This window comes from Eulemur rufifrons, chromosome 19 (assembly GCF_041146395.1).
Source record: "Eulemur rufifrons isolate Redbay chromosome 19, OSU_ERuf_1, whole genome shotgun sequence".
Lineage (NCBI taxonomy): Eukaryota > Metazoa > Chordata > Mammalia > Primates > Lemuridae > Eulemur > Eulemur rufifrons.
This window is the reverse complement of record NC_091001.1, coordinates 108,387,898-108,415,344: the sequence shown is the minus strand read 5'-3', so window position 1 is coordinate 108,415,344 and position 27,447 is coordinate 108,387,898. Positions and strand designations below refer to the sequence as shown.

Below are 27,447 nucleotides of genomic sequence, written 5' to 3'. Positions count from 1 at the left end.
TTGGTCTCACATGGTATGATTTTACCTAGTCTCAGGTATGGCTCCTTTCCATTATTCAAATTTCTGCTCAAATGTCACCTCTTACAGAGAGGCCTTCCCTGAAGGCTTTATCCAAAACACTTTCTCTGAACACTTTATGCACAACAGCTCTCTTCTAGTCACTCATAACTCAAAGCATTTTTTAATATCTGAAATTGCCTTCTCACTTCCTCACTTGTTTATTATCATAATGCCCAACAGGAAACCTTATCTAAGATGTTCACTATGTATTCCAGCACTTAAAACAGAGCTGTTTGCACACAGTAACTTCTCAGTAAGTGTGCAGAATGAATGAACAAAATGAAAAGGATCATGCGGTGTGAAGAACAACTTGAAAACAAGGAGTTATTTAAACCTGAATTTTGAGAACAAAGGAAAAATACAATCACTGACTCCAAATTTTTCAGGGGCAGACACATGGAAGGAGAACTATATTTATTCTGTTTTCCAAGAGCAGGACTCAGACTAACAGTGGCATGCTATTAAGTGGCATGTTTTAAAACCACTTCCTAAAAAGTGCAGAGTCTCAAATTGGAAATGAGCATCCACGGTTTGCTTTTACTGGAAGTGCCTGGACAAAGGCTAGATCATCATTTAAAGAAATAAAAAGCTTTTGTACAAGCCCCTTCCAATTCTGATGTTCTAAGACTATGGAATCAAGTTAAGTTCGGCATGGTTCAAACACACTGTCAATAAATTCTGCAGATGCAAACTCTGCATCTCTCTTGTTCGCTGCTGTAACCCTACGACCTGGCATTTGACAGGAACTCAAATAGCTGATGAGCAGGCATGAAAATGGGGAGGGCCGCAATACCTGGGAGAGATGTCTGTCAATTTGTCCACTCCTAGGTGTGGCAGCGACTGCGAACAGCCATAGAAGCCCAAAGGGAAGCGTCCTCTGTTCTAGAGAACTTTACAAAAGTTCTAGCAAAGCACACCAACCCCTGATCACCCCTATGTCCAGCTTCTGATGCGGTGACAACAGTGTCCTCGTATAACAGCGTCGACCAGTTCCCCCAAGTGCACCGTCAGTCGCCTCGGGGCCACCCCGAATCGAGGGCTGGTCAAGGCCTAGCTAAAATAGACCGGGAAGAGGGGCGGCTGTCCCAAGAGGAGGAGGACCCCGAAGAGTTCGAGAGTGAGGGGGCCTGGAAGTGACTCACCTCAGGAAGTGACTTGCCGCAGCTGAGACTGTAAATCTTCACCTCATTGAGGCTGGAGACCTGCATGGCCGCGTCAAGAAGCGGCAACCCCTGCTATAAACCCCGCTAGTCACGCAACCGCGCGCTACAGCATCCGAATCCCAGGGCCTCGCGGCGTGCAGCCGCTGGCGCCGGCTGATGACGCACTTCCGGGCGCCGGAAGGCGCGCACATTCCCGGAAGACGGGAGGTTACGGAATCCGGGAATGGAGTCCGCGGTGCGAGAGTTAGTGAGGTTCTGGCGAGGGGGCGCAGGCTGGCGGCGACGCTGATGCGGGCCAGGCCGGACACCGCTCTCCCTCCTCTCAGCCTTCGGAGCTTTAGGAGGCGGCCCTCGAGTCGCCACCCAGGCAGAAATGTTGCGGTCCCGGGCGGGGGCCAGGCGGTTCAGCGAGTGAACCCAGCGAGCGAAGGCAGCCAGGGTGCGAATTCGGATTGGAAACGTATTGTTTCTCTCCTCCAGTGTTTCTGCAACATTACGTTACCAGTAAATGCTTTTTAAAATTGGTGTATTGACATATAGTAATAACAGTCATCGGGTGTCGGGCAGGTGGAAACGGGGAGGAGGGGATAGGTATATACACACCTAATGGGTGCGGGGTGCATCGTCTGGGGGATGGACATGCTTGAAGCTCTGATTTGGATGGGGCAAGGGCAATATACCTAACCTAAACATTTGTACCCCCGTAATATGTTGAAATTAAAAAAAATTTTTTTTTAAATTGGTGTGTTGAAAATAGGTTATTTTCGTAAGTATTTGACATCCGCTAATGAGGGAAATAAAAGAAAATGCAAACTAAAAAAGAAAAGGAAAATAGTAAGAGAAGGGGTGAAAATCAGAGGAGAAGTAAAATTGAACCGATGTCTTTTGGGACAGGCGTGTGACGGTAATGACAGACACAGCCCCTCACATACCTATGGTTTTCAGGATGTTTTCGGAAACTTTCTATTGATGTTCAATTACATGGACAACTGCCTTTCCTGTTGTCTAGATCTGAGGACTTGAGAATTCTTGACTTAGCTAGATGAAAACTCAGGGAAAAGTGTTGTCCAACTGGGCAGTCACACGGGTCCTTTAGAAATTGGAGCATAGTATGTAGTTCTCTTACTAAGAGTGCTTGCATTCTTTCAAACCATAGATTGGCAAAAAGAGCCGATAAATTTGCAGTGTCCCAAAATAGCTATGGTAGTCTTGCTACTTCTACACTACATTACCTGATTAATTTAGACCTCACTTTAGGGACAGTCACATTGCTTCTAATAACTTAGTACATGGTACCTCAAATCAAAAGGAGATTTGAAAGTAATTTTATTTCTTGAATAATAGAGACTTCTCTGGCCTGTAGAGCCTGGTTTCAGCCTATTTGAATATCATCACCATGCTTGCTTACCATCTGCCAGACATGTCTACAACTAAATTTTTTATCTGAACTCCTGTCAATATTCTGTGCCCTTTTTCATGGTTAATAGCATTATTGTCTTCACAGTCATGTAGCTAGAACTGTAGAGTCAGCTTCAACCCATTCTTATTCTGGACCCCACATGCAGTATTTAAACCTTGACATTTCTAATTATAAAATATTCCTTTAAAACTCAATCTGTTTTCATTCCTCCTGCCCAAGTTCAGATGTTCATTATTTTTGAATTATCACATTCCCAACTGATCTTCCTACCTCCTTTCTTTGATTTTTTTTAAATCAGGACAATATCAGAAAATTTTCTTTGATTTAATGCACAAATCCGCTTACTGCTTTACTTTCTAAAGCCCAAGTATTATCATTTCACTCTTCTACCCAGAAAATTTTGGAGACTCAAATACCAACACCACATTGCATCTGAATTGGGTTGAGAGTTCTTCATGGACTGTATGTCATTTCTCTTTATAGTCCCTATACTCTCCATTCACCCCTACCCAGTACCAAACAATGCCTGGCCTCTCTTAGGCATTGCTACATAGTTACATTTAACCATGTAAATAGAGATAAATTCCTAAACTCTTCTCAAATTCAGAACCCTCCGGGAAATAATTTTCAATTTTCTGCACTGGATGTGGTTAAGAAAAACAAACCATAAATGTCATTAAGAAAGAGCATAATAAAATGCTTATGATCATAGACTCTGGGGTCAGACTGGCAGGATTCAAATCCTGACTGCCATTTTTACCTGAGCCTGTCTTCCTGACCTATCTCAGAGCACTCTTCATGTAGTGAAGAAAACAAAGTTACACTGTTTTCTTGCTTTCCCTGCCTTGAGCCCTTTGCATTTGCTGTTTTCTCTGCGCAGAGTGCTCTGGCCCCAGCTTTTTCATGGCTGACTACCTTGCACCGTCCAGATCCCAGCTAAAATGTCACCACCCCAGAGATGTCTTTTCCGACCAAAGCAGCCCCTCCCCTAGCCCAGCAGCCTCTGTCATATCCATCAAGGGCAATATCGTCTTCATGGCACTTGGTGTTTGAAACCACCATACTCTTTGACACGTCTGTGTTTCCAAGCGGGTTCCTCTATGCTCCACCAGAAGGTGAGCCCCATGAGGTGATCTGATTGCTATGTACGCCATGCTGAGAATAGAACAAATACAAATATTTGTTGAATGAATGAATGAAAGAAGAAGGTGCTACTCTAAGTGATCCCCAAAGCTTATGTTTCTGTTCTCCAGACTCTTGCTGCTCTCGTGGTCTCCGTCTTGCCTCTCAGACCCTTATCTGTTGTCTGCTATGTCGGAGTTTCCCTGGAGTACTGAAATGCCTGAGCACTAGCCAGGGCCTTCCCAGCCTGGCATGCCATGCCCACCCATCTCCCCATTCCCCTCAATCATCACTTAGGTTTGCCCAAAACCTGCAGAGAAATTTTCCATACCTTAAAAATACCCAACTGGATTAGTTTTCTATTGCTGTGTAACAAATGACCACAAACTTAGTGGCTTAAAACAACACCCACTTACATTTTACAGTTCTGTAGGCTGGAAGTCTGGGGCGGCATGGCTGGGCCCTCTGCTTTGGGTACCACAAGGCAGAAGCCAAGCTGACGTGTCGGCCAGGGGAGTTCTCATCTGGATGCTCTTGGGAAAAAGCAGCAGCTTCCAAGTTCATTCCTGTTGCCAGCAGAATTCAGTCTTTCAGGTCCCCATTTTCCTATTGGCTGTAAGCTGGGGGCCACTCTCATCTCCCAGAAGCCATGCTCATGTCCTTCCCACACAGCCCCCACACACAGTGCACAGTGTAGATGCGTGTGTTCTTTTAGGCCAGCCAGAGCATGTATCTCTGACGCCCTCTTCTGCACGCAGCAGAAAAAACTCTGCTTTTAAAGGGCTCATGTGACTAGGTTAGGCTCTACCTCGAGGTCAACTGATTAGTAACCTAAATTACACCTGCAAAATCCCCTCTGCCATATAACTTAACATAATATCCTATAACATTCACAAGAGAAGTTATACAAGGGTGAGGGCCATTGGTATCATCTTAGAATTTTGCCTACCACAATCACTTACCTAATCATCCTCCTCATCCTCCTCCTCCTCATCATCCTAAACAAGTTATCTTTCCCATCATGGTAAAAAGAGAATCACTCCTCCCTCCATGCAGTGAGTCCTGGCATACAGCAAGGATTTGAGAAATTAAATTCCGTTAAATACATATGTTTGCAGCTGCTAATATGTGTAAACACCATGTTTGAATTTAATTGAAATATCTTTAGGAAGGACGGTAAAATTTTTGTGTTTTCGTATTATTTTAATGCTTCCTTATTCTTGCTCACATGTACTGCAACCATATCCATTTGTGCACTCATTCAACAAATAACAAATATTTATCAAGTTTCTGTACGTGCCAGGCACGATTCAGGCATTTGTCAATATATCTGCTTTAGGTTGTAAGCTTCTTCAAGGCACATTTCAAGTGAAATTACACATAAGGAAATGCTTGGTAGATGACATTGTTATGTAAAAATAAGACATTACTGTGCAGGTCCTTCTCCGTGTGCTAAATCAGCATACAGGTCCCAGGGCTCCGTTGGGTAACGTTAACATTTTCAGGGATGCGTGTGCAGTTTGCACTCTTGCTCTTTATTTTTACACAGCCTTATTTTAAGCCTTTTGTCCATTTTATGTGGCATGAGCAGGAAAGAGAAAGGAATATACAGTTAATATTTTTACTGTTAAAAAGATTTAATTTTTACTGTGTTGAAATCCACAAATGGCCAGTGATAAAATAAATTATAAAATGTGTGATCAGGCCGGGTGCAGTGGCTCACGCCTGTAATTCTAGCACTCTGGGAGGCCTAGGCAGGAGGATCGCTTGAGCTCAGGAGTTCAAGACCAGCCTGAGCAAGAGTGAGACCCCTGTCTCTACCAAAAATAGAAAAAATTAGCCCAGCATGGTGGTCCCAGCTTGTAGTCCCAGCTACTCAGGAGGCTGAGGCAGGAGGATCGCTTGAGCCCAGGAGTTTGAGGTTGCTGTGAGCCAGGCTAACTCCACTACACCTAGCTCAGGCAACAGAGCAAGACTGTCTCAAAAAAATAAAAAATAAAAAAATAATATAAAATGTGTGATCATGGAAACGTATCCTCTAATTATTACATATTGGCATTCAATGTCTGTTGAATGACTAGATGAATAAATAACTAAATTTAAGTGATTAAGGTTATATGCATGTTATTAAGAAAACACTGAACAGAGCAAGATCCTGTCTCAAAAAAAAACCCAAAACAAAACAAAAAAAGAAAATAATATTTCATAAATGTTATTGACATAAATTTAGTATTGTTTTCATTAGTATTATTTATATGGGCATTTAACTGCCACAAGTGAACCAGAATGAGTTATTATCTACATTATGGACAAAGTTAAACTACACTTTAGATTAAGTAAGGCTTTTTGTTTGTTTGTCTTTAGGTGGTGGTGGTAAAGGGTAATGTTAGTTATCTTATTTCCTCGAGATAAAAGAACTCAACCCTGAGAACTCCCTTCCTTTCCTTCTCTGTTTTTTTTTTTTTTCCCCAACTTTCTCTTCCAATTGCCAGGCAAACATTTAGTGGACCAACAGTCAGGCCCCGTGCACATGAGAAGTGATGGGCTGGATAAGACACAGTCCGCACTGACAAGCAGTTCTGGAGAGAGAGAAATAAAGCCAGGCAGCTTGGCAATAAGACAGACCAGAAGATTCCTTGAACTTGACCATGAAGACCCTCACTAGGACCCAGGCCCCAAACCACACCACAGTGAACACTCACACCCAGGCAAAAACAGAGAATGCCACCTCACGTGTGCTTCCTCCTTCGGTCACACACCTACACATTGTACAAATAATACCAAATACAAATGTGCATGTATTTCCAGTCTATTTGTGGGGCGACCTTTTGGGTTGTTTAATGTATAAAATCCTTTGAATAAGAACATTGTCAGGTATTTACTGAGAATAAGCACAGGCTATTTATACTATACAGAATACAAATTGGCCACAAGGCGACTCCTGTGCTTGAATGCTTATCACAACCTCTACCTTTGTGGTGACATTGCTGACCGACATTGTGACCACAAGCGAATTCGTTCCATCAGAACTCACAATGCCTGATCCCAGGGCGCCTCGCACATGGTCATTGGTTAACTCCAGTTTTCAGAACTGAGTAACTGGACTATAATACTAGTGAATGTTTGACCTTCTAAGAGCATTTAAAATGATCGGATTATAACAAAAGAGAAAAGCCATTGATTTGGGAAGAAAGCAACTCACTTCATGGATGACTCGCCTGAGGCCCCAGAGCTCCAGGGCTGCCTGCCCCATGGAAACAGAGACAATAGCAAGCGCGGGACATGCAAAGGTCCCGTTGGGCCCTTCCTGGTTGGTGAACACATCAGGGTGCCAGGAAGGTGGCATGTCTGAGAGGACAAGGAAGCTCCACGCCCCATATCCCATACCATGCCCTGTGCACCCCTTCCACTTGCCTGTCCCTGAGTTGTATCCCTGTAATAAACTGGCAATAGTAAGTGACTGTTGTCCTGAGTTCTATGAGCTGTTCTAGCAAACTAGCAAACCTGAGGGAGCGGTGGTGGGAACGCTGGCTGGTCACAAGTACAGGCGGAAACCTGGGATTTGCAACCAGGGCAGTGACTGAGCCTGTAACTGTGGGGCCTGTGCTACTCCAGTCTGAATTGCATTGAATTGTAGGACACCCAGTTGGTGCAGAGAATTGGAAAATTGGTTTGCATGAGAAAAACCCATACATTTGGTGTCAGAAGTATGGTAAGTAAAAACAATTCAGGCTGGGTGGGGGAGTCCATAGGGTGATAAATGCATAGATTGGTCAAATTCGAAGGGATATGCCATCCGAGGGAACCACTTTTCTTGAAGTAGAAGACAAGGTCATCTACAGAGTGGAGACTGCACAGCCTAAAGCAGGAACCCCAGAAGAACAGTGAAGTTACACTGGCCAAATTGCCTTGGTCACTATTTACTTACTGCCCCCGGCAGGTAAGTTCCCTGAGATCGGGGGTCTGGCCTGTCTGTTGACAGCTCAGTTCCCAGAGCCTTCAACAGTCACGAGCTGTGGCAGGTGCTCAACACATATTTGTTGAGCACATGAACGGGCGAGTGGCCAAAGGGAAGGGACAGCGGGGAAAGGATGCCAAGCCCAGGAATGGGGCAGGTCAGCGCTATGGTGCGGCTCTTCCCAGCACTGCTTCGCTGCCAAGATGTAGGTGCAGAGGACACGCTATAAAGCTGACCTAGCACTCTGGGAGGCCGAGGCAGGGGGATCGCTTGAGGAGAGTTTGAGACCAGCCTGGGCAACACAGTGAAACCCTGTCTCTACAGAAAATTTAAAAAATCAGCTGGATGTGGTGGCACGAGCCTATAGTCCCAGGTACTTGGGAAACTGAGGCAGGAGGATCGCTTGAGCCGAGAAGTTTGAGGCTGCCGTGAGCTAGGCTTGGGCTACTGCACTCCAGCCTCAGTGTGGGAGTGAGAACCTGTCTCTTAAAAAAAAAAAAAAAAGCCAAGCACGGTGGCTTATGCCTGTAATCAATCCTAGCACTCTGTGAGGCCGAGGCAGGAGGCTTGCTTGAGCTTAGGAATTCAAGACCAGTCTGAGCAAGAGCGAGACCCCGTCTCTACTATAAATGGAAAGAAATTAGCCAAACAACTAAAAATAGAAAAAATTAGCTGGGCATGGTGGCACATGCCTTGTAGTCCCAGCTACCCGGGAGGCTGAGGCAGGAGGATTGCTTGAGCCCAGGAGTTTGAGGTTGCTGTGAGCTAGGCTGACGCCACAGCACTCTAGCCCAGGCAAAAGAGTGAGAGTCTGTCTCAAAAAAAAAAAAAAAAAAGAACAAATAAAACTTCTCGCAACTCTATGACAAGCAGTGACTAAAAGGAACATGGCACTATCTACCTTGGTGTTCACATTTTAAAGAGGTGGCTCCTAGTCCCCGAAGGAAAACAGTTCTGGGTTGTAATGTTGGCAAAAGGCTTTATTTATTAAATAGCTCTTTTTTTTTCTTTCCTTTTCTTTTCTTTTTTTTTTTTTTTTAGAGACAGGGTCTTACTCTGTCACCCAAGCTGGAGTACAGTGGTGCCATCATAGCTCACTGCAACCTCGCATTCCCAGGGTAAAGCAATCTCCCACCTCAGCCTCCCAAGTAGCTAGGACGACAGGCGTGCAACACAACACCTGGCTAATTTTTTATTATTTGTCGAGACGAGATCTTACTATGTTGCCCAAGCTGGGCTTCAACTCCTGGCTTCAAGCAATCCTCCCGCTTTGACTTCCTAGAATACTGGCATTATAGGCATGAGCCACCGTGCCTGGCTTGTGAGGTTATTTTAAAGGCAAAGTTTACATACAGTGAAATATATAAATCTTGAGGGTACAATTTGATGCCTTCTGATAAACACATATATTCATGTAAGCCACACTCCATCAAGACATAAAAACTTCCAAAGAGTCTAAGATGCATCCACCCCAAAAAGTTCCTTGTGCCCCTTCTTAGTCAATCCAGAAGGGGGAGCCTTGCTCAAGCACGTAGGGCTCCCTCTTTTCTTTTTTTTTTTGAGACAGGGTCTCACTCTGCTGCCCAGGCTAGAGTGCTGTGGCATCAGCCTAGCTCACAGCAACCTCAAACTCCTGGGCGCAAGCAATCCTCCTGCCTCAGCCTCCTGAGTAGCTGGGACTACAGGCATGCACCACCATGCCCGGCTAGTTTTTTCTATATATATTTTTAGCTGTCCATATAATTTCTTTCTATTTTTAGTAGAGACAGGGTCTCGCTCTTGCTCAGGCTGATCTCGAACTCCTGGCCTCAAGCAATCCTCCCACCTCGGCCTCCCAGAGTGCTAGGATTACAGGCGTGAGCCACCACATTCGGCCAGGGCTCCCTCTTGATCACTGTTGATGGAGGCTTTTCAGCAATACGTTACAGGAGATAAGTTGACATAGACTTCTTAGAGCTGTGATGAGAAGATGGCAGGACAATGAAAGCCAAGCCTGAAAACATGGACATAGGGTGGTAACGAGCACCGTCTTGTCCACCTGCGGATTCGTCACTGGAGGACAGTGTGGTCCCCAGGCCCTCCCTGGCTGAAGTTAGGACCCAATCATAGCTGCCTGCAGATGGCCATGATGAGAGCTTTGAAGTTTATTGCGAGAGCAATGGGAATTGTTAGGTAGACAGCGAGGGATTCCGGGTCTCCTAGGGACGAAAGTGGGTGCTGCTGAAATTCACCCCCCAAAGGAGCTTTCAGAGAGGCTCCTGGGAGATCTGCATTTGCAGTGAGACTCGGGTCATGCACCTCCCAACTGTGCAATCACAGCGGTTCCCCGGTGACATCTGAATCTGAGGGACCGCCCTATGCGGGCACGATAAAACAAGACGCAGACTGTAGCCAACCGCTCTTTTGCGCCCTTCCTTTTGCTCTCCCTTTGCTGTGACAATGGGTCTGGGTGTCATCTGTGGCGTATGTACCATGCTCTGTAAACCCGTGTCTTGCTCTTGCCCTGTAATCCCATCTTTCTCTCCTAAATAAACCTCATTTTTGTGCTCACCTTACTTTGGCATGTCTAGTGAATCCTTGGCCATGAGCGCGCTAAGAACCGCATTTTCAGATTAAAACTTGACAAAATGACTGGAGGATTTTAAGCAGAGGAGTGGTATGACCTGACGCGTGTTACAAACTACAACTCTGGATTGTAGGGAGGCGGATTAGCTACCTGCGGCGGCTTTAACTGATTACCACAAATCGGGTGACTAAAACAACAGAAATCTATTACCTCGCAGCTCTGGAGTCTGGAAGCCCAAATCACAGTGTCAGCAGGGCGTGCTTGCTCTGAAGGCTCTAGGGAGGACTCCTTCCTTGCCCTTCCTGGCTCCTGATGGCTTCCTGCAATCCTTGGCCTTCCTTGGCTGGTAGCTGCATCACTCTAATCTCTGCCTCTGACGTCACATGACCTTGTTCCCTGTGTGTCTCTGAGTCCTTTTCTCTTCCCATAAGGACACCAATAATTGGATTTAGGGCCCACCTTAAATCCAGTAGGACATTATATTAAGAAGTTGAACTAATTACATCTGCAAAGATCCTATTTCCAACAAAGTACATTGTGAAGTTCCAGGTGAACATGAATTTTTGGGGGGTAGTGGGCACTATTCAATCCACAACAAGAAACAAGAGTAAAGAGTATGATCACCTAGAAGTGGGCAATGGTAAGAAGAAAAGTGGGCAAGTTCAAGGTGTTCTTTGGAGGTAGAACTAGTAGCACATGCTTTGGCTGTGCTATTAGGAAGTGACTTAGGGAAGTGGCGAAGAACAGCATAGAACACATGGAAACATTCTTATTGCATATTTTTAAAAGATTGTAATGAAGCTAGGAGAGCCTCATAACAAATATTTATTTGCTTAGCTCAATCTGTAAGCTTTGAAGGTTTGCTCTATGCCAGGCCTGTTCTAGGTCCCTCGGGGTTGGGGGAATAAGGAAAAGTCCAAGCAGGAGAATGTAATTCAAGACACTTAAAATTTGGCCGGAGAAAAGAGATACATAACTAATCATAATAAAAGGTTGAATAATCAGAACAATACTATGTAGCTGATAAAAAAAATTCTCCAACATTGACATTGCGGTATTACTTGGCTTCCTGGAACAAAGTATTGATCACACTCGTATGCATTTCCGAGAACAGAGGATGGGAATATTCAGATGTGCAACTGAGTTTTAGGATGAGGAAAAAGAAACAACAAAAAAGGTGGTCTGTCTCTGACTTTTCTGAGCTTAGGAGTGGGAAGGGTGTACTTGACACAAAACTAGATGGTAATAAATTAATAAATAAATAATATAAAGAGTGTTACCGAAAGTTCGGCACTAGCTGCTGAAGCCGCATCAGAAGAATGAGGACAAGTAGTTTGAGGAGAAGGAAAGAGAAGTTTGTTAATTTGCTAGCAAATGAAGCTGTTAGACTCCCGTCTTTTAAAGTACCAGCTTCTGGCCGGGCGCGGTGGCTCACGCCTGTAATCCTAGCACTCTGGGAGGCCGAGGCGGGTGGATTGCTCAAGGTCAGGAGTTCGAGACCAGCCTGAGCGAGACCCCGTCTCTACTAAAAATAGAAAGACATTATATGGACAACTAAAAATCTATATAGAAAAAATTAGCCGGGCATAGTGGCGCATGCCTGTAGTCCCAGCTACTCGGGAGGCTGAGGCAGTAGGATCGCTTAAGCCGAGGAGTCTGAGGTTGCTATGAGCTAAGCTGACGCCATGGCACTCACTCTAGCCTTGGCAACAAAGTGAGACTCTGTCTCAACAAAAAAATAAAAAAATAAAGTACCAGCTTCCTGCTTCCGAGCACAAGTGCAGAGCTTTTAAAGGTTCTGACTCATCCCATCCACAGCTAAGACAATCTCGTGACCTCCATCCGGACAATTCCCTTGGGCCATCTCCCATGGCACAAGGAACAAAGGACACTCCCCTGCCCCTCCTGACCACTGGCTGAGGCAGGGATATAGGTTTTAGTTCTCACAAAGGGAGAGGGGGTTTTGAAAAGACAGAAAACATTTTTACCCCTTTAAGGCCATTTTCTCTGTTACAAGAGTGGGAAGGGTAGGAGAAGCAACAAAATGAAAGATTTCAGGGCTGGTAACAGAATGGAAAATGCAGAGATGTTATTACCCTTTAGTTACTGGCATCTGGCTCTCCGGATGGCTATCAGTTTTAATCCCATTCAGGGTTTTTCTTGATTTAAAAAATGACTTGTCCCCATTTTAAAAGCACTCAGTAGGCCTTTTGCTGATGACTCATTGAGCTGTCAAAAAGGGCAGAATATAAACACGGCTTGTAGATTAAAGGGCAGCAGGTTGTGTTGCTTTGTTTCAGCTGGTGGTGTGACAGAGTGTTCTTGGAAAAAGAAAAAAGAAAAAAAATTTTAAAAACATGACTTATTCATTATTGAAGTTGGAAATATAGAAAAGGTCAAAGGAAAAAGAGCATCTATAATCACATCAGCCAGGAATAGCCTCTTTTAACATCTTGATGTATTTCCTCTCAATATATATATATTATATATATATGTATTATATTTATGTGTGATTTCTTACAAAATTAGAATCTTGATTTTGGATTTTTCCACTTAAAATTTTGTGACCATATCTTATGTCATTTAATATTCCTCTTAAGAAGTGTTTTTAATGACAGTATGATTATAACATTATTAATTTGTTCAATCCTCTTGTTGGACATATATGCTGTTTCTAATTTTCAGTTTTATAACCCTAATTGAATGACTATAGATGTCACTCATCCATAACATAGATACCCGAGACTTATCTACACAGGATAGATCTTCATGACTCTTTCAACCCATTTAAAATTTAGAAAACAGAGATGTAAGAAGAGCAAAAACATTCTCACTCAGCTCCTCCTTACTCTCCAGGCATTTCTCAGTATTTAAGGTCCTTGCTTCAGGTGCAGTGATCCAAAACATACTCACAGAGTGTCTACTCAGCTCTAAGAACTTGGCGGTGAACCAAGGACATGAGGCTCCCACCATCCAGGAGCCTAAAATCCCAGGGAAGTGATGGGGGCGCTTACCGCGAGTGCACCAGGCTCCAGCATGTGCAGACATTCTGCAGGGTTATCTTGCTCCATTTGCATCACAAATCCCCCGTTAGACCTTGAAGTCCCCATTTTACAGGTGAGGGAACTGAGGTGCTGAGAGGTTGGGTAACTCCGAAGGGCAGGGCGCAGCTAGTAAATGGCAGAACTGAGACTCCGTAGGAGGCTCTTCTCTGTAGCCAAAGGCCCTTCCCAGAGCACGAGCTGCCCTGAGTTTCCCTTTTCTCCTCCTTCCCCAGCTCAGCACTCTGAATTTCATGGGGCCAGGGATCTCTTCTATTCACCTAAAGTGACTGAATGCAGAAGTAACAAAGGTGCCACATGTTTGCAATAGGGCGGAATCCGTGAGGGGAAAAGAGAACTTGGAAATGAGAAATAAAAGGAGGAAAAGAAAAGAAGTAGAGAAGAACAGAGATTTTTGTTTTATTATTATGGTTATTTTTATTTACATCTTTGTATTTTAGCCTTTTTTTCCCTTTCTTTGTTTTTGGAAGGAGTCTCACTCTGTCACCTGGACTAGAGTGTAGTAGTGTCATCATAGCTCACTGCAGCCTCAAATTCCTGGGCTGGGCTCAAGCTATCCTCCTGCCTCAGCCTCCCAAGTAGCTGGGACTACAGGCATGCGCCACTGTGCTTGGCTGATTTTTCTATTTTTTTGTAGAGACGGGGTCTTGCTCTGTTGCTTAAGCTGGTTTCGAACTCCTGGCCTCAAGTGATCCTCTTGTGTCGGCCTCCCAAAGTGTTGGGATTATAGGCCTGTGCCACCTCGCCCAGCCTTGTCTTTTCTTTTGTGTGTGTGTTTTTTTTTTTTTTTCCCTTCAGCCAGAAAGAAGGTGATAATGGAGCTTTATAAAGTAGCTAATACTAATAGCACACCTTGCTTAATATGAACGGGTCACTGTGCCATTTCATTTAATTCCCAGGAAAACCTTGTAAGACAGGTACTGTCATTAACCACATTTTATAGCCTGCTGAAAAGTGTTCTCAAGTTAGGAGACTTGTGTACGTTCACTCAGTTAACAAGTGGAAGAGCCAGGGCGGTAGCTCTATAGGCAGAGCGCTAGTCACTAGTTCTTTGGATAGGGCAGTAAAGGGCCAGTTTAGATCTTACACTGCAATAGACACTTGGTAGAAGAGTGAAGTTCATGTCCTGGTTCTGCCACTAACTGTGCTTTGATCGGATCACTTAATCTCCTTGAGCCTGTTTCTTCATCTGTGAAATGAGGATCATGGGCTTTCTTGCATGTCTACGCCTCATTTCTATGCATGTCTCACATCCTGCTTAGTGTTTTGTACATTAGTGAGTTGGGACTGCTCAACATTCTGTTTACCAGACATGCTTTGCTCTGCTGCTAGTCTGAAAACTCTGGTTCATTTTTGCATGCCCCATAGTGCCTTGCAGATGTCAGCAGGTGGGTGAGGGGACTTGTTAAATGAAGGAAAGAACAGAGGAGATCTTAACTGTATACACCTGGGCAAATAAACAATGAGCATTCCCTGGCCTTATTGTCTCCAACAAAAAGTGACAATTATAATGATGGCTATCCTACAACCAGAAGGGATTTTTGGCTGAAAGAGAAAGTATGGATCAGAGTTCTCTGGGCCCTTGAAGAAAGATACTGGATGATTTCAAGACATCATTACAATGTGCCAACTTAAAGTGTATAAGCCCAAAGAACATCTAAGAAAGCAGGATAATGAGAACTGAGGGGAAATCTTTCTCAGTGGCTCCTGCCAGAAATGCTATCCTCTTATCCTCACAAAAGCCTAAAAAGTGGGTGTATTTGTGCTCCTTTTTTTCAGATGGGAAACCTGAAGCTCAGCAAATTTAAGCAGCTTATCCGATTGTCTGATTCCAAAGCCTAATCTGTTTCTACAACACCATGTTGATTCTCAAGGGACAATTCCACTTACATTTTTCTGCTCTGTAGAGCTGTTCTTCTAGAAAAACTTCCTTAGGTTCTTCTCAGCAAAACCTAGAAAAACCCATATGAGCCAATTGAGAGGCAATTATGTCTGTGCTAATTTGGAATGGGCATCATCTGATGGCTGTGTCTAGGAGGTTATGAAGAAGTCCAAAAACTACGCCTTCTGGGAGTGGCCAGAGAACAACAGACCAGCTACACCAGCCTCGTCCTTCTGGTTCCCAAACCTGACGGGACTGTTCGATCTTGCACAGACTTCAGCTGGCTCAGTGCACCGCCAGTGCCAGCTGCAGAAACATTTTGGAAATATCTAACCAAAGCCAAATTGATAATAAGCCCAAGATGATTCAAGGCTGATGGCATTTCCTCCCCAGCCTTTGTTTCCAGGAAGAGATAGCATTTATTATGACCTAAGTTCTTTATCTTTTGTAACCTGGGGAGTATGTTAAAAGCAGTGAACAAGACACATAAACTCTTAATCTTTTAGCGGCAGATTTCAGAGACTTTGGGAATGTGTGCGGAGGGGAGAGAAAATGGCTTGCTTAATGCTGCTTCAGGCTGATACATGGAACAGAAATGCTTTCCTTGTAGGGTAGGAATGCTAGATCATATTCTTCTAATATAGCAAGGCAGTAGGCTGCACAAACTTTTGATTTATTACTCTGTGTTAAAGACTGATCTCACGTTATTTTATTTATCTTTTTTTTTTTTTTTTTTTTTTTGTGAGATAGGATCTCACTCCGCTGACCAGGCTAGAGTGCAGTGGTGTCATCATAGCTCACTGCAACCTCAAACTTCTGGGCTCAAGTGATCCTCCAGCCTCAGCCTCCTGAGTGGCTGAAACTACATGCACGTGCCACCATGCCTGGATACTTTTTGTAGAAACAGGGTCTCACTCTTGCTCAGGATGATCTCCAAATCCTGGCCTCAAGCAATCCTCTTGCCTTGGCCTGCCAAAGTGCTAAGATTACAGGCGAGAGCCACCACACCTGGCCTGATCACACTTTATAGGGAAACTTGAGAGAAAAACATAAGTTAGCTCAAAACTAGTGAGTCCATATGTGGTTGCCTTTGAGAGATGCAAATCAAAAACCTCTTGGGCAAGATTGTTTCCTCCTCTTTTCTCTGTTTCAAGATGTAAGTTGTCCAACAAGGTGTCTTTATTTGGCTTTGATATCTGACTTGAGTTCTGAGCTGCGGTAAACTGCTGATGACATTGGATTATCCTTTACTGATAAGATACATCTGATAATTTTTTGATCTTTAAAAAGCAATCAGGAGCAGGATGCTAAATTTAATGTATAACATATAATCTCAATCATGCCAAAAAAGTCCATATCTATATATATGAATATGCATTAAAAAGTAACAGAGAATTTGAATGTTAATAGCAGTTATTTTCAGATTATGGAATGACAGGTTATTTTTACTTTCTTCTTTATACTTTTCTGTTTGCCAAATTCTTTTTTTTTTTTTTTTTTTGTCAGATGGATAATGTGCTGATGTCCTAACAAGCTTTGAGGGAGGCACATCTCACACATGTGTGTGAAAACCCAATCATCATGCTTATGACCCACAAAAGGATCTGTTTGCCAAATTCTTTATAAAAGACAGAGAATTACCTCTACAGACAGAGAGAGAAGTTATTTGAAAGAAAAGTGAAGCTACTCCTGCAGCAATAGACATAATCAATTGTAAATTCAGTTATTTAACAGGAAACTTAAGATGTGAAAAATCACAAAGATTTTAGATTTTGAGTAGGAAGATTTTAAGGAAGACAAGAAACACTGTAAGTCCTTATTGTTTTGTTTCCTACTTTTTAGTAGAGACAGAGTCTCACTCTTGCCCAGGCTGGTCTGGAACTCCTGGCCTCAAGCAATCCTCCTGTCTTGGCCTCCCAAAGTGCTGGAATTACAGGCATGAGCCACCTCACCTGGCCTTATCGTTTTCTCAATCAGATGTCCTGGAGTTGTTTGTGCCTGACTTGTTTTATTTCACAAAGCAAACTATTAATAGTTAAAGGAAACCAGCTTTAGAGAAAGAATGGTGCGAAGTCAGAGACACTTCTAAACATGTTGGCCAGTCTCTGAGAAGCCAGGTCCATGATTCTGAACTTTGAAGACCAGGAAAATGTTGGCTGAAATGGAAAGCATGGGTCCTCTCAGAGTGATGACCCAGTCCTGCAGGCTTGTTGGGAGCAGTGGGAAGGACACGAGACTCGATCTCAGGACTGATTTCCATTTGTAGCTCTGCCATAACCAGTTGTGTGACACTGGGCAATTCATGCAACTTCTGCGGGCATCCCTGTCTTTGTTTGCAAATGAGGCGTGCTCCAGCTCTGTGATTGTTTTCCCTGGCTGGATAAAATGGCATGTCTGGATAAAGTCCAAGATTGGAGACCACCCCGGTTTTAATGTTCAACCAGGCCACTCCTTCCCTGGAATAGCCACTTAACTTCCCTGTACACATCGGGTTTCCTCATCCCTCAGTTTCAGGTGTCCTCCCTAAGGAAGATGTTGCAAGGACTGACTAATGCACATTAGTGTCTCAACAACAATGATGCGCACTGCAGGTGCTGGGAGTTCCAAATCCATAATAGGCTCTAAGTATGATCCCATTGTGACCTTAACGCCACCCTTCTGTTCTGGGTCTGGGGCTTCACATCCCACCCTATGTGGTTACAGCTGCTTAAGTCCCAGATGATGTCAAAAACTATTCCCAAAGATCCGAAGGCATTCACAGGAATGGGTTGACAGTGCGACTAGTTCTATGTATTAGGGGAGTCCATTCTCAAGGAAGCAATGAACACCTTTTTCAACAGCGCCCCCCATCCTGAGATTTCTGCCTTTCCCAGAAACCACTGAAAACACTGCCCACAGAGAAGGGTGCTTTGAAGTGTCCTCCTTTAGTCCAGAGGAAATGAATTCTCAGAGTTTCCTTTTGATTCTGTCTTGTTTTCAACGTCCACGTGCTAATCTCTGGGGGTTCCGCCTTTTGATTTCGGACAGTACCTACCAAGAACTCCGATCATGATCCTGGGACGACGGGAGCTTTCAATCCCCGGGATCCACCGGGCAATTGGGAAGGTGGGTAGGGTGAGGTGGGGGTTTCCCGGGCAACCAGGGGTAAGCTCGAGCCCACACGGACGGGAAAAGGTTTCGCTCCTCTGCCCAGGTGTGTGTTCCAAAACATCTGGGAACCCGTTGCGCTGCTTTTCATAGGTCAGCCCTGTCTCTGTCGTGCGCGGGCCTTGGAAACACCTGGGAGCAGATGCTTCCGCCAGACCCGGGTGCGTGGTGGCGGCGGTGTTGGGGGGCGACCAGGAGTGGGCAGCGCAGCCGAGGGAGGGCAGGGTCGTCCCGCGCGCGGAATCCTTTCCCGGCTGTGGCCCTCTCAGCGGTCCGCACGTCCTGGCCTGCTCTGCTACATCGCGGGGCCGCACACCCCGTGGGATGCGCCGCCCGAGCCTAGACCCGCGGGTCCCGCAGCCCTCCCCGCCCGCTCCCCGCTCGGAGCCGAGGCCTGCTCCCCCGGCCAGGTCCCCCGCGGGCGCGACAGCGGGCGGCCCGTATGCAAATGTCCGGCGGGGGCCGGGCCGCCTCCAGCGCGGGGATAAGAGGCGGGGCGGGGCGCTGGGGCCGCAGAAGCCGCCGCCTGCCGGGAGCTGGCCGTGCGCTCCGCCCTGCACCCGCCGCCCGCCGCCGGCAGCCCCGACAGCGCGGTCCGCGCCCCCCGGCCCCTGGTAAGGAAGCGCGGCGCCTCGGGGACCCGGGCGGCGGTGCGGGCAGAGGTGCGGGGCGGCCACGAGAGGGGCAGCGGAGGGCGACCCGCGTCCTTCCCACCCTGGCCGCGCTTTCTCAGTGGGAACGTCGGAAGCCGGCGCCGCCGCGCGGGCCGTGCAGGTGGCATCTCCGCAGGTGTTGCACAGGGCCAGCTTGTCCCCAGGCCATCGGCAGTCAGGCGTTGGGTCTGCGCAGGGTTAGGAGGGACTGGAACGCCCTCGGATTTGAGTGCGGCTGAGAGTCAAACAGAAAGGGCTGCTCAAGGAGTCCCTTTGCTCTCCTGAGGTCACTATCCTGTTTCCCCGCAGCTGTCCGGAGACGCTTTGGGCAGGCGACGCGAGGGAGGAACGGCGGGGAAGGTGCGGGCGCCCACGTCCCAGCCAGCAGGGCGACTCGACGTGAGCGACTCGACGCAGCCCGCGAACTACCCGCCAGGCCCGGCAAGGAGGTACCCAGCTCTGCTCGGCGCGTTGCACAGTGCAAAAAGACACTTAGTTGTTCTCTCTCTCTCTCTTCTATTTCAAAAAAGAGTCCTTGTGAAGTTATTTTTAAAGCAAATACCAATCTCGAGGTTGGCCAGCTAAGATCTGGGGGTTGTTGTGAAAATTCTCCCTCATCTCCTTTCTTCCTCCACCCATCCTACACCCCAGAAGGTGCCATGTGGAAGGAAGAAACATGTCCTCCCAGAAGGCGTCGGGGTCCAGCTTACTGCCCCCCATTTTATGATGTGAGGTAGGGGTTCAGAGCAGGGAGAATGAAAGGATCTTTCCCCTCCTCCTCTGCTCCTTAAAACCAGTCAGAGCCAACCCAGGGATGGAGGAGCTTTGGCCTCTCCTGAGGACCCGAGGGCTTCCCGGTGGAGATAAGCACTTTGCTCTTGCAAACGGGTGTCCTTGGAGCTCTGGAATCTGAACGGGAAGGTGGAGGGGGCAAGAAATAAGAGAGAAAGGAGAAAAGTGATAGATCCTGGAAAGGATTAGTTCTGAGGGCAGGGAGCGGCGAAGCAGGGAAATCTGACACATCTCTCCTCCTGTTTCTGTTTGTGTGTGTTTGTGTTGGGTCTGGGCAGTGCCTGGATTAGAGAAGACTGGAAGCATGTCGGAGTTTTGGTTAATTTCTGCCCCTGGCGATAAGGAAAATTTACAAGCTCTGGAGAGGATGAATACCGTAACCTCCAAGTCCAACCTCTCTTATAATACCAAGTTCGCTATTCCGGACTTCAAGGTAAAATCCCTGGGGAGGAAGAAGGAGGTGAAGGATGAGGGGAGGGGGACAGAAGGGAAGGGGAGGAGGGACAGAGATTACTGCCCCAGGAAACTAAGAAGAAAATAACAGGGCAGAGGCAGGACGCTGAGGACGGACAGGGAGAGTTGGTGGTCTTGGTGGGACTTCGAGCCACAACCCCAAATTATCTGTGGTACCTGTGGACTTGGAGCCACAGGAAAGGATGAATAGTGGAGAAGGTTGTGGGTAGCAGTGTCTAATGCTTCAAAAGGTGGGAAGGGCGTTATACACACTCAGCTCCTCTTGAGCTGTTCTCAGGTTCTTGCTGTTTTGACTGCAACATCTAAGAAGACCTACGACACAGTTTAGATGTGCAGGCTTGGAGGGCTTCGGCCTTGGCCGTACTCTGACTTAGGGGTAGGGGAGGAATCCGGGATCCCTCTGGTTCTGCCAGAGGGGAAGGAAGGGGATTTAGTGGCTACAGGAGCCTTGGGATTGTACTTGGCATTTGAGGGCTCTTGTAGTGGAGAGCAAAGTTCAAATGAAACCAGCGTTAAAGAGAATCGAGACGATGCAATCCTTTTACTTCAAAAAGGGTGGAGTTTTTGTGGTGCTTCCTAAGACTGCAGGTTTCCCCAGGGAAGAAGCTGCTACAGTGTTCTCCCTGACCGCCTGGGCGCAAATGCTGGCGAGATGGCGCTAACCGCCCCCAGTCCACCCTTTGAGAAAACTGCCATATATTCCTCTTTCAAACCTCACTTTGTCCCTCTGTCAAAAGGGTTGCACCATCAGCTGCCGTAGTTGTGGATGATGCTACCACATTTGCCAGCATTTATTGAGCAACATGCTGGTGGCCAGGTGCTTTAAACACATCACCTGGCTAGATGACTAGCCACAACTCCCACTGCCTAGATCAGGGCAGGCTGAGAGCGGCTGAGTGATTACTAGGGTTGTTGAGGTGGTAAGTGACAGTGGCAGGTTCTGAATCCACATCTTGCCGCTTTTAAAGCCGACCTCTGTTTGTCCAGCGACAGACTCCGGAGGTTTGTAAATTCTGCATCCATTCATCATTTACAGTGTGTGCGGCACCGTGCTAGACTCTGGAGGGTACAAAGATTAAAAAAAAAAAAAAAAAAAAAAAAAAAGACATGGCCCCTTCCAAAAGTTGCTTAAAATTACATTGCTTGAAAAGAAGCAACTTCACTTAGTAGAGATATCCAGGCTTCATCATTTCCTAATTATGTTTTAATGTCCTGTTAGTGGTATAACAGGATAGCAAATCTTTTCTTTCTGATTCTGTGAAAAGATTTTTAAATACAATTTTTGGACATTGTAATAATTTCCACACTAAGAAAAAGATCCTAAGTAATCTGAAAAGAAAAGAACCTCCACGAATGATGAAATGGGAGGAAAGGCTGCCCCTTCCCCAGCAAGATCAGGGAACAGAGAAAGGAGTTGGTGGGACTGCCTTGGAACGGAAAGGCTTTTAGGAATGATAACTTTTTAAACTTGCTTTCTGCTGTATCTCTTCCTCAGCTATGGGAGTTAACTGCATTACCAACAGACTGCCACTCTAAGAGGAAAATGAGCTCAGGTCAGACCATGACATAATAGTCACTCTTTCCTATGGCGGAAATACCACGGTTTATCCTATTGCCACCCCCCGCAAAAAAAGACACTTCAAAATCCACTGATTTCTCTTAAGAGTTCTTCCTACTTTCCAGTTTAGCCGTTGACCAGGGACAACTAACTCAAGAGGAGGTGACAGAGTCCCTGCACTGCTGGTGAACTGGCACCATGCTTTGCCAGAGAGTGCATGAGCTTCTGACTTTTTTATGGTCTGTCTAGGTGGGGACCTTGGATTCCCTTGTTGGCCTCTCTGATGAGTTGGGAAAACTCGACACCTTTGCTGAAAGGTAAACTATTTCTTATTTACTACATACAAGTGAGAATTTGACATTGTTGTCAGAGGACACAGTGTTCTTGCTTTGGCTGAACCAAAGTGTGGATTTGTCTAAACCTGGCATCAGAAGTCAGCGAAATGAGCGGGTCAGTCGGCCTGGGGTGCTGGGTCCATGGGAGCATGCACAGCCCTCACATTGTTTTGTCTGCTGGGGGCAGCATTTTTAAGGGGCTGCCTTCAACATGAAGAAGATGATACACAGGTGCTGAAACACTTAGAAAAACCATTGGTATGGTTTCCCCACAAGGCTTTTTGTTTGTTTATTTTTTTTAGAGATGGGGTCTTGCTATGTTGCCCAGGCTGGATTTGAACTCCTGGGCTCCAGCGATCCTCCTGCCTCAGCCTCCCGAGTAGCTGGGATTACAGGTGTGCACCACCTCACCCAGCTCTATTTGTTAACTTTTTTCATAATATGCACATAGTGAAAATTCCAAGTACAAAAGGAAGGATATACAGTGAAAATTAAGTTGTCCTCTCACTTGTTTGCCTTTTTCCCTTCCTCTAGCCTCCCATCACCTCTCTGTTAAGGTGCTGTTACCATAACTTTCTAGCGAGCCTCCCAGAGGTAGCCCATACATGTACAAATAAATATGAATGTAGTCTTAAAATTAATTTCATACAAATGATAGCATATATCCTGCATCTTGCTTTTTTCATTTAATACTGTACCTTAGAGATTCATGTCAGTCCATAACTGCGCATTCTTTCTGCTGGCTATATTACCTTGAATAGAGATACCCTCGTTTCTTTGAATTTCTTCTTCCTAGTGGAATGGTGATATGGGTGCTGCTGCCTTTTCTATTGAATATGTATGAAAAATGTGTGATTAGGAATTCTAATGAGCATACTTGGAGGATTTCTAATCTGCACGTTGGTGCCATGAGCTAAAAATTGAATATTCTGTGTTCTGTTGCTCTTCACCTACTGATTGCTAAGAATAATAGGAATCCTTCGTTAGTGACATTTTGCTGAATGTGGGATGTTGGACTAACTTACCTAAAAGCAGTCCTGGTCACCAAATAGTTTGAGTTCACAGTCTTTGAGAAAGAAAACTAACCTTGGCTATCTCATCTATGAAATGGGATAACAGTGACCATTTCTCTGTTATCAGACAAGAATGAAGGGAAGTAAAATCATGTTAAACCAAGTATTATCAAATCCCAGGGCCTGTCCTATTAAAAGCTAACATCCAAGAAAAAGTGGCTGGGTCCCTAAATGCTGGCTCCTTTCTTAGGCTGCTCTGCACCGCAGAGAAGTCTGACTGGCCTCGTAAAATTTACAGGCTGTCTGAGAAGACAGATTAATCAAGTAATCAAATCAAATAATCAAATAATCCCAAGCCTAAGAAAGGCATCTGGTAGATACCATCAAGGCCAGCCAACTGCCTTAGGCTGGCGATTGTCTTAGGTTTTCTGGGGCAGCTCTGACAAACCACAGTGTGAGGCTGTTTGGTCAGGTACAGTACGGGTGGCTTAAGAAATCAGAATTGCTCCCATGCTTGCTGCAGGAATGACAGTAATTCTAGACCCGTCTTTGCTACCAATGGTCTGCCCTGCTGCAATTCCTTCAACCTCTCTCTTATTTACTGAAGCTCCCTCTGGCTCTGGAATTCTGTGATTCTAGATTATTTATTGTTTCCTTCTTTTAGTCTGCCTTCTTTGTTTGTTTTTTTTCTTCAGTAAACAGTGGTGTTTTGTTCTGTAAATATTGTACTTGTTGCACAAGTGGCTTGTTATGGTGATGTAGCATATGTTTAAGAAAAAATATGAAAATGCATGAACAAGCACAATTATGGCTATCATTGTGAAACAGATAGAACCTGTGTGTATCAGGGTGTTTTCAAACCACAGGGACTAGGTGTGGTAAGAATGAAAATCACTGTGCATTGTTTCAGTTTTCTTTGTGGGCATATATTCTCAAGGGCCTTCCTATCAGGAGGAAAGGAAAACTAGTGTGATCTGAGCATCTCAAAATTCTTATTTCTAGCTTTTCGCTAGTCCAGGGGTCAGGATATCTTGTCTTAGAAGTTAATAATGGAGCGTGGGGTAACCTAGGGTATACATACTAATATATCCAGAGATTGGCTTCAGTTCTTTGAAATGTCCTCTCTGATTCTTTGAAAAGTCCTCAAGTGTTATTAGGTAAATAAATGCTGGCTGGCTCTGTAATCCAGGTAGCATAAACCTGTCAGCACTGCCTCTGCCCAGGAGAACAGAGAAGGGACCAGAGTTTTCAAGGTGTATTGTTTCCGTATCCTTTTATTATTTATTTACCTGGGGCACTAGAGTGTTTTTCCATGTAGCTGGAAGGCAGCTTTTGCTCACAAGAGCTTTCTCTTTATTTTGGGATTAATTCCTCCATGCTGCCTTTGTTAATCTACTCTGTATTTACACCGTAATTCATGAACATTTGAAAAATGAAATAATTTTATGTTTAGAAAAGTCCCTCCCTCCTGTTTTTTAAAAATGTTTGAGTGTTTCCGAGTATGGCAGCCTGTTCTGTGGCGCTGGTTGAAATATTGCCTTTCACAGGCGCGTGGGCACGCAGCTGTGCCTCGCGGGTCCCGCCGCACGCCTGGACTGTCGCTGCCCGAGTGCCTTCCCTGTCTGCGGAAGGCTGCCGGCTTTTGCTCTACCCGCACGGTTTCCTGAAGCTGACCGAGGGTTGGCTCATCAAGGATTCCACGTCTGCTTAGTGATACGAGTGAGTCAGTTCTTGTAAGGGCATTCTAAAGAGAAGCAAAATAGAGTTTTAAAAAAGTACCTGGGCTTCTCGTCTCTGTTAGTGCAAGAATATCAGATTGAAGCCTGCAGTCCTCGCTACTCGGGAGCCTGAGACCAGAGGATCACCCGAGCCCAGGAGTTCAAGGCTGCAGTGAGCTATGATCGTGCCACTTCACTCCAGCCTGGGCAACAGAGTGAGACCCTATCTCAGAAAAAATAATAATAATAATAATAATAACAGTAAAAGAATATCAGATTAAGATTATCTGTGTGACAGTTCATCAGATTCAGTGAATATATAGCAATTGAATGCCTATTAATGCTGCGTGCCTTTTGGTTTCCTCAAAGCTACTTGGCAGTCCTACTGTGTGTGTTTGCTGTTCTCCCACTTTCTATGCTGGTGGTTTCAAACCTCTTCCACCCCTCATCCTCTCCCCTGTTCCCACTAACGCCTTCTCCTGCCCAGCTCCCCTGGACGCTCCACCGCCGCCCACCCCACTGCCCTCAGTCTGCAGATTTCCCTCTCCCAACACAGCGGCGGGGCTCCCTCCTTCACAGGCCTTGCTGCAGTGGACTTTGACATTTTCTTGTGGTATTATTTGGTTAATATTTGTCTTTCCTGTCTTTTGCCCACAATTAGATCCCCTGTACCTGGAACGTTGTAGACCCTAATGACTGACTGAATGCGTGAATGGAAGAAAGAATCTTGGAATCTAAGAGCTGGGCAGACCCTTAGAGACCTAATCTAACCCCTTCATGTTCCAAAGGAGGAAACAGGCCCAGAGAGAAACTCCCAGGAAAAGAGTGGGTGGGGCAGCCGAGGAGGGAATGGAGCCCTGATCTGCCAACTGGCCCACTGATGGTCTGTCTGTGCCCCCTGCCACTGACTGGTTCCCACCTGCCCCGGCAGGGCTCCGTGTCCTGGACTTTACATGGTGCTTCAGGCTCTCGGGGGGCATGGGCAGAACTAACCAAAGGGCCTTTTCCTCCTTCCTTCCACACTCCCAGCCTCCACCATCACTCATTATTATTATTTATGATAACACAATGGTATTTTTTAATCTGGACATTTTAAAATGTCTTACTCATGTCTTATTCATTACTCAATAATTGTTGACATTAAGAAAAGAAGGTTAAATATTTACACATTTAGAAAAGTCAAATGGTACAAAAAGGTAAAAAAGAAAATAGAAAGTTCCACTTTAACCCTACTCTCTCTCCTCATAGGTAATCATTATTAGGGCTTTATGTGTTTTCTTCCCTGGTAAAACAAAACAAAACAAAAAATATGCATATACATATATTCATAATCCAGCCCAAATATTTACAACTCTTGAAGACCTTATTTTGAGATATCTACTAAGCACAAACAATTTTTTTAAAAAAGATATATCTGGCTGGGTGTGGGGCTCATGCCTATAATCTCAGTACTTCAGAAGGCTGAGGCAGGAGGATCCCTTGAGGCCAGGAGTTTGAGACCAACCTGGACAACATAGTGAGAACCTGTCTCTATAAAAAAATTTAAAAACTTAGCCAAGTGTGGTGCCATGCACCTGTAGTCCTAGCTACTTGGGAGGCTGAGGTGGGAGGATCACTTGAGTCTAGCAGTTGGAGCATCAGTGAGCTATGATGACACCACTGCACTTAGCCTAGGTGACAGAGGGAGACCCTGTGTCTAGAAAAAAAAGATATATCCCAAGTATCTAGGGCAGAAACTGGCACATAGTTGGTTCAAAGTTTCTACTGAGAATTTGGGATTATATTGAAATTAAAGGGATAGCATTCTTATAATTTTGACTATTTCTATGAGCATAGTTCATCTTCCATTGACTTAATTCTTTTTTGTTCCTCTAATGGAGCGTTAATATTTTATTCAATAAAGGTCCTGCATAATATCTTAATGATTGTTTCCTAAGCATTTTGTTTTTTATTTTGCTGCTGTTATCAATGAGATCTTTTCTTCATTGCATTTCTAAATGCTTATTATTTGTAAATAGGGATTTTCATGTGTTAATTTTGTGACTTGCCCAGTTATTGAATTTTCTTATTGTTTCTAATGGTTTTTCAGCTTATTTTCTAAGGTTTTCTAGACATGTGATCAAATTTTCTGCAAATAATAATTTTGCTCCCTTTGTTCTCATTTTCTGTCTTTCTTAATTGCATAGGCTAGTGTTCCAGAAAAATGTTTAACTTGTCAGTGATGGTAGTGGACATGTTAGTCTTGTTCTTGATTTTAAATTGAGTATTTCTAGTATCTCATCATTAAATATCCATTGGCTCTTGATTTTATATATCTATATATACACACACGCACACACACAGACAAGATATATATAATGCAAAGAAAGAATCTTTATTTTACAAAGAATTATTTCTGGAATGATTAGCTTCATTGTTCAGCTTCCTTTTGTGGCAGGTAATGAGTTGGTCTTATGTTTTATTCCTTCTCCTCTGATGTATTTATTAATACATATCATAATTATGGAATTATACTTGCAGTCCA

General features: G+C 45.0%; 2 protein-coding genes and 2 non-coding genes across 7 annotated transcripts in view; 2 read left to right on the top strand and 2 right to left on the bottom strand.

The window, feature by feature from the left end:
* NOL10 (nucleolar protein 10) overlaps positions 1-1,320 on the bottom strand; it is a 104,305-nt gene extending 102,985 nt beyond the window's left edge. For all 3 annotated transcript variants that reach the window (XM_069494186.1, XM_069494188.1, XM_069494187.1), the window contains exon 1: positions 1,203-1,320. In XM_069494186.1, coding sequence (XP_069350287.1) covers positions 1,203-1,268 — 66 coding nt within the window. In that variant the 5' untranslated portion in view covers positions 1,269-1,320. The remainder of the gene's footprint in view (positions 1-1,202) is intronic.
* An 11,150-nt stretch (positions 1,321-12,470) lies between these two features.
* On the top strand, positions 12,471-12,606 carry LOC138400442 (small nucleolar RNA SNORA21). The gene has a single exon (XR_011236325.1). It is a non-coding gene; the product is annotated as a small nucleolar RNA SNORA21 (small nucleolar RNA).
* A 4,127-nt stretch (positions 12,607-16,733) lies between these two features.
* Positions 16,734-16,837, bottom strand: LOC138400464 (small nucleolar RNA U13). Its single transcript, XR_011236342.1, has one exon. It is a non-coding gene; the product is annotated as a small nucleolar RNA U13 (small nucleolar RNA).
* A 3,292-nt stretch (positions 16,838-20,129) lies between these two features.
* ATP6V1C2 (ATPase H+ transporting V1 subunit C2) overlaps positions 20,130-27,447 on the top strand; it is a 46,574-nt gene continuing 39,256 nt past the window's right edge. For both annotated transcript variants that reach the window (XM_069493912.1, XM_069493911.1), the window contains exons 1-2: positions 20,130-20,258; positions 22,107-22,174. In XM_069493912.1, the coding sequence (XP_069350013.1) occupies positions 20,130-20,258; positions 22,107-22,174 (197 nt within the window). The remainder of the gene's footprint in view (positions 20,259-22,106; positions 22,175-27,447) is intronic.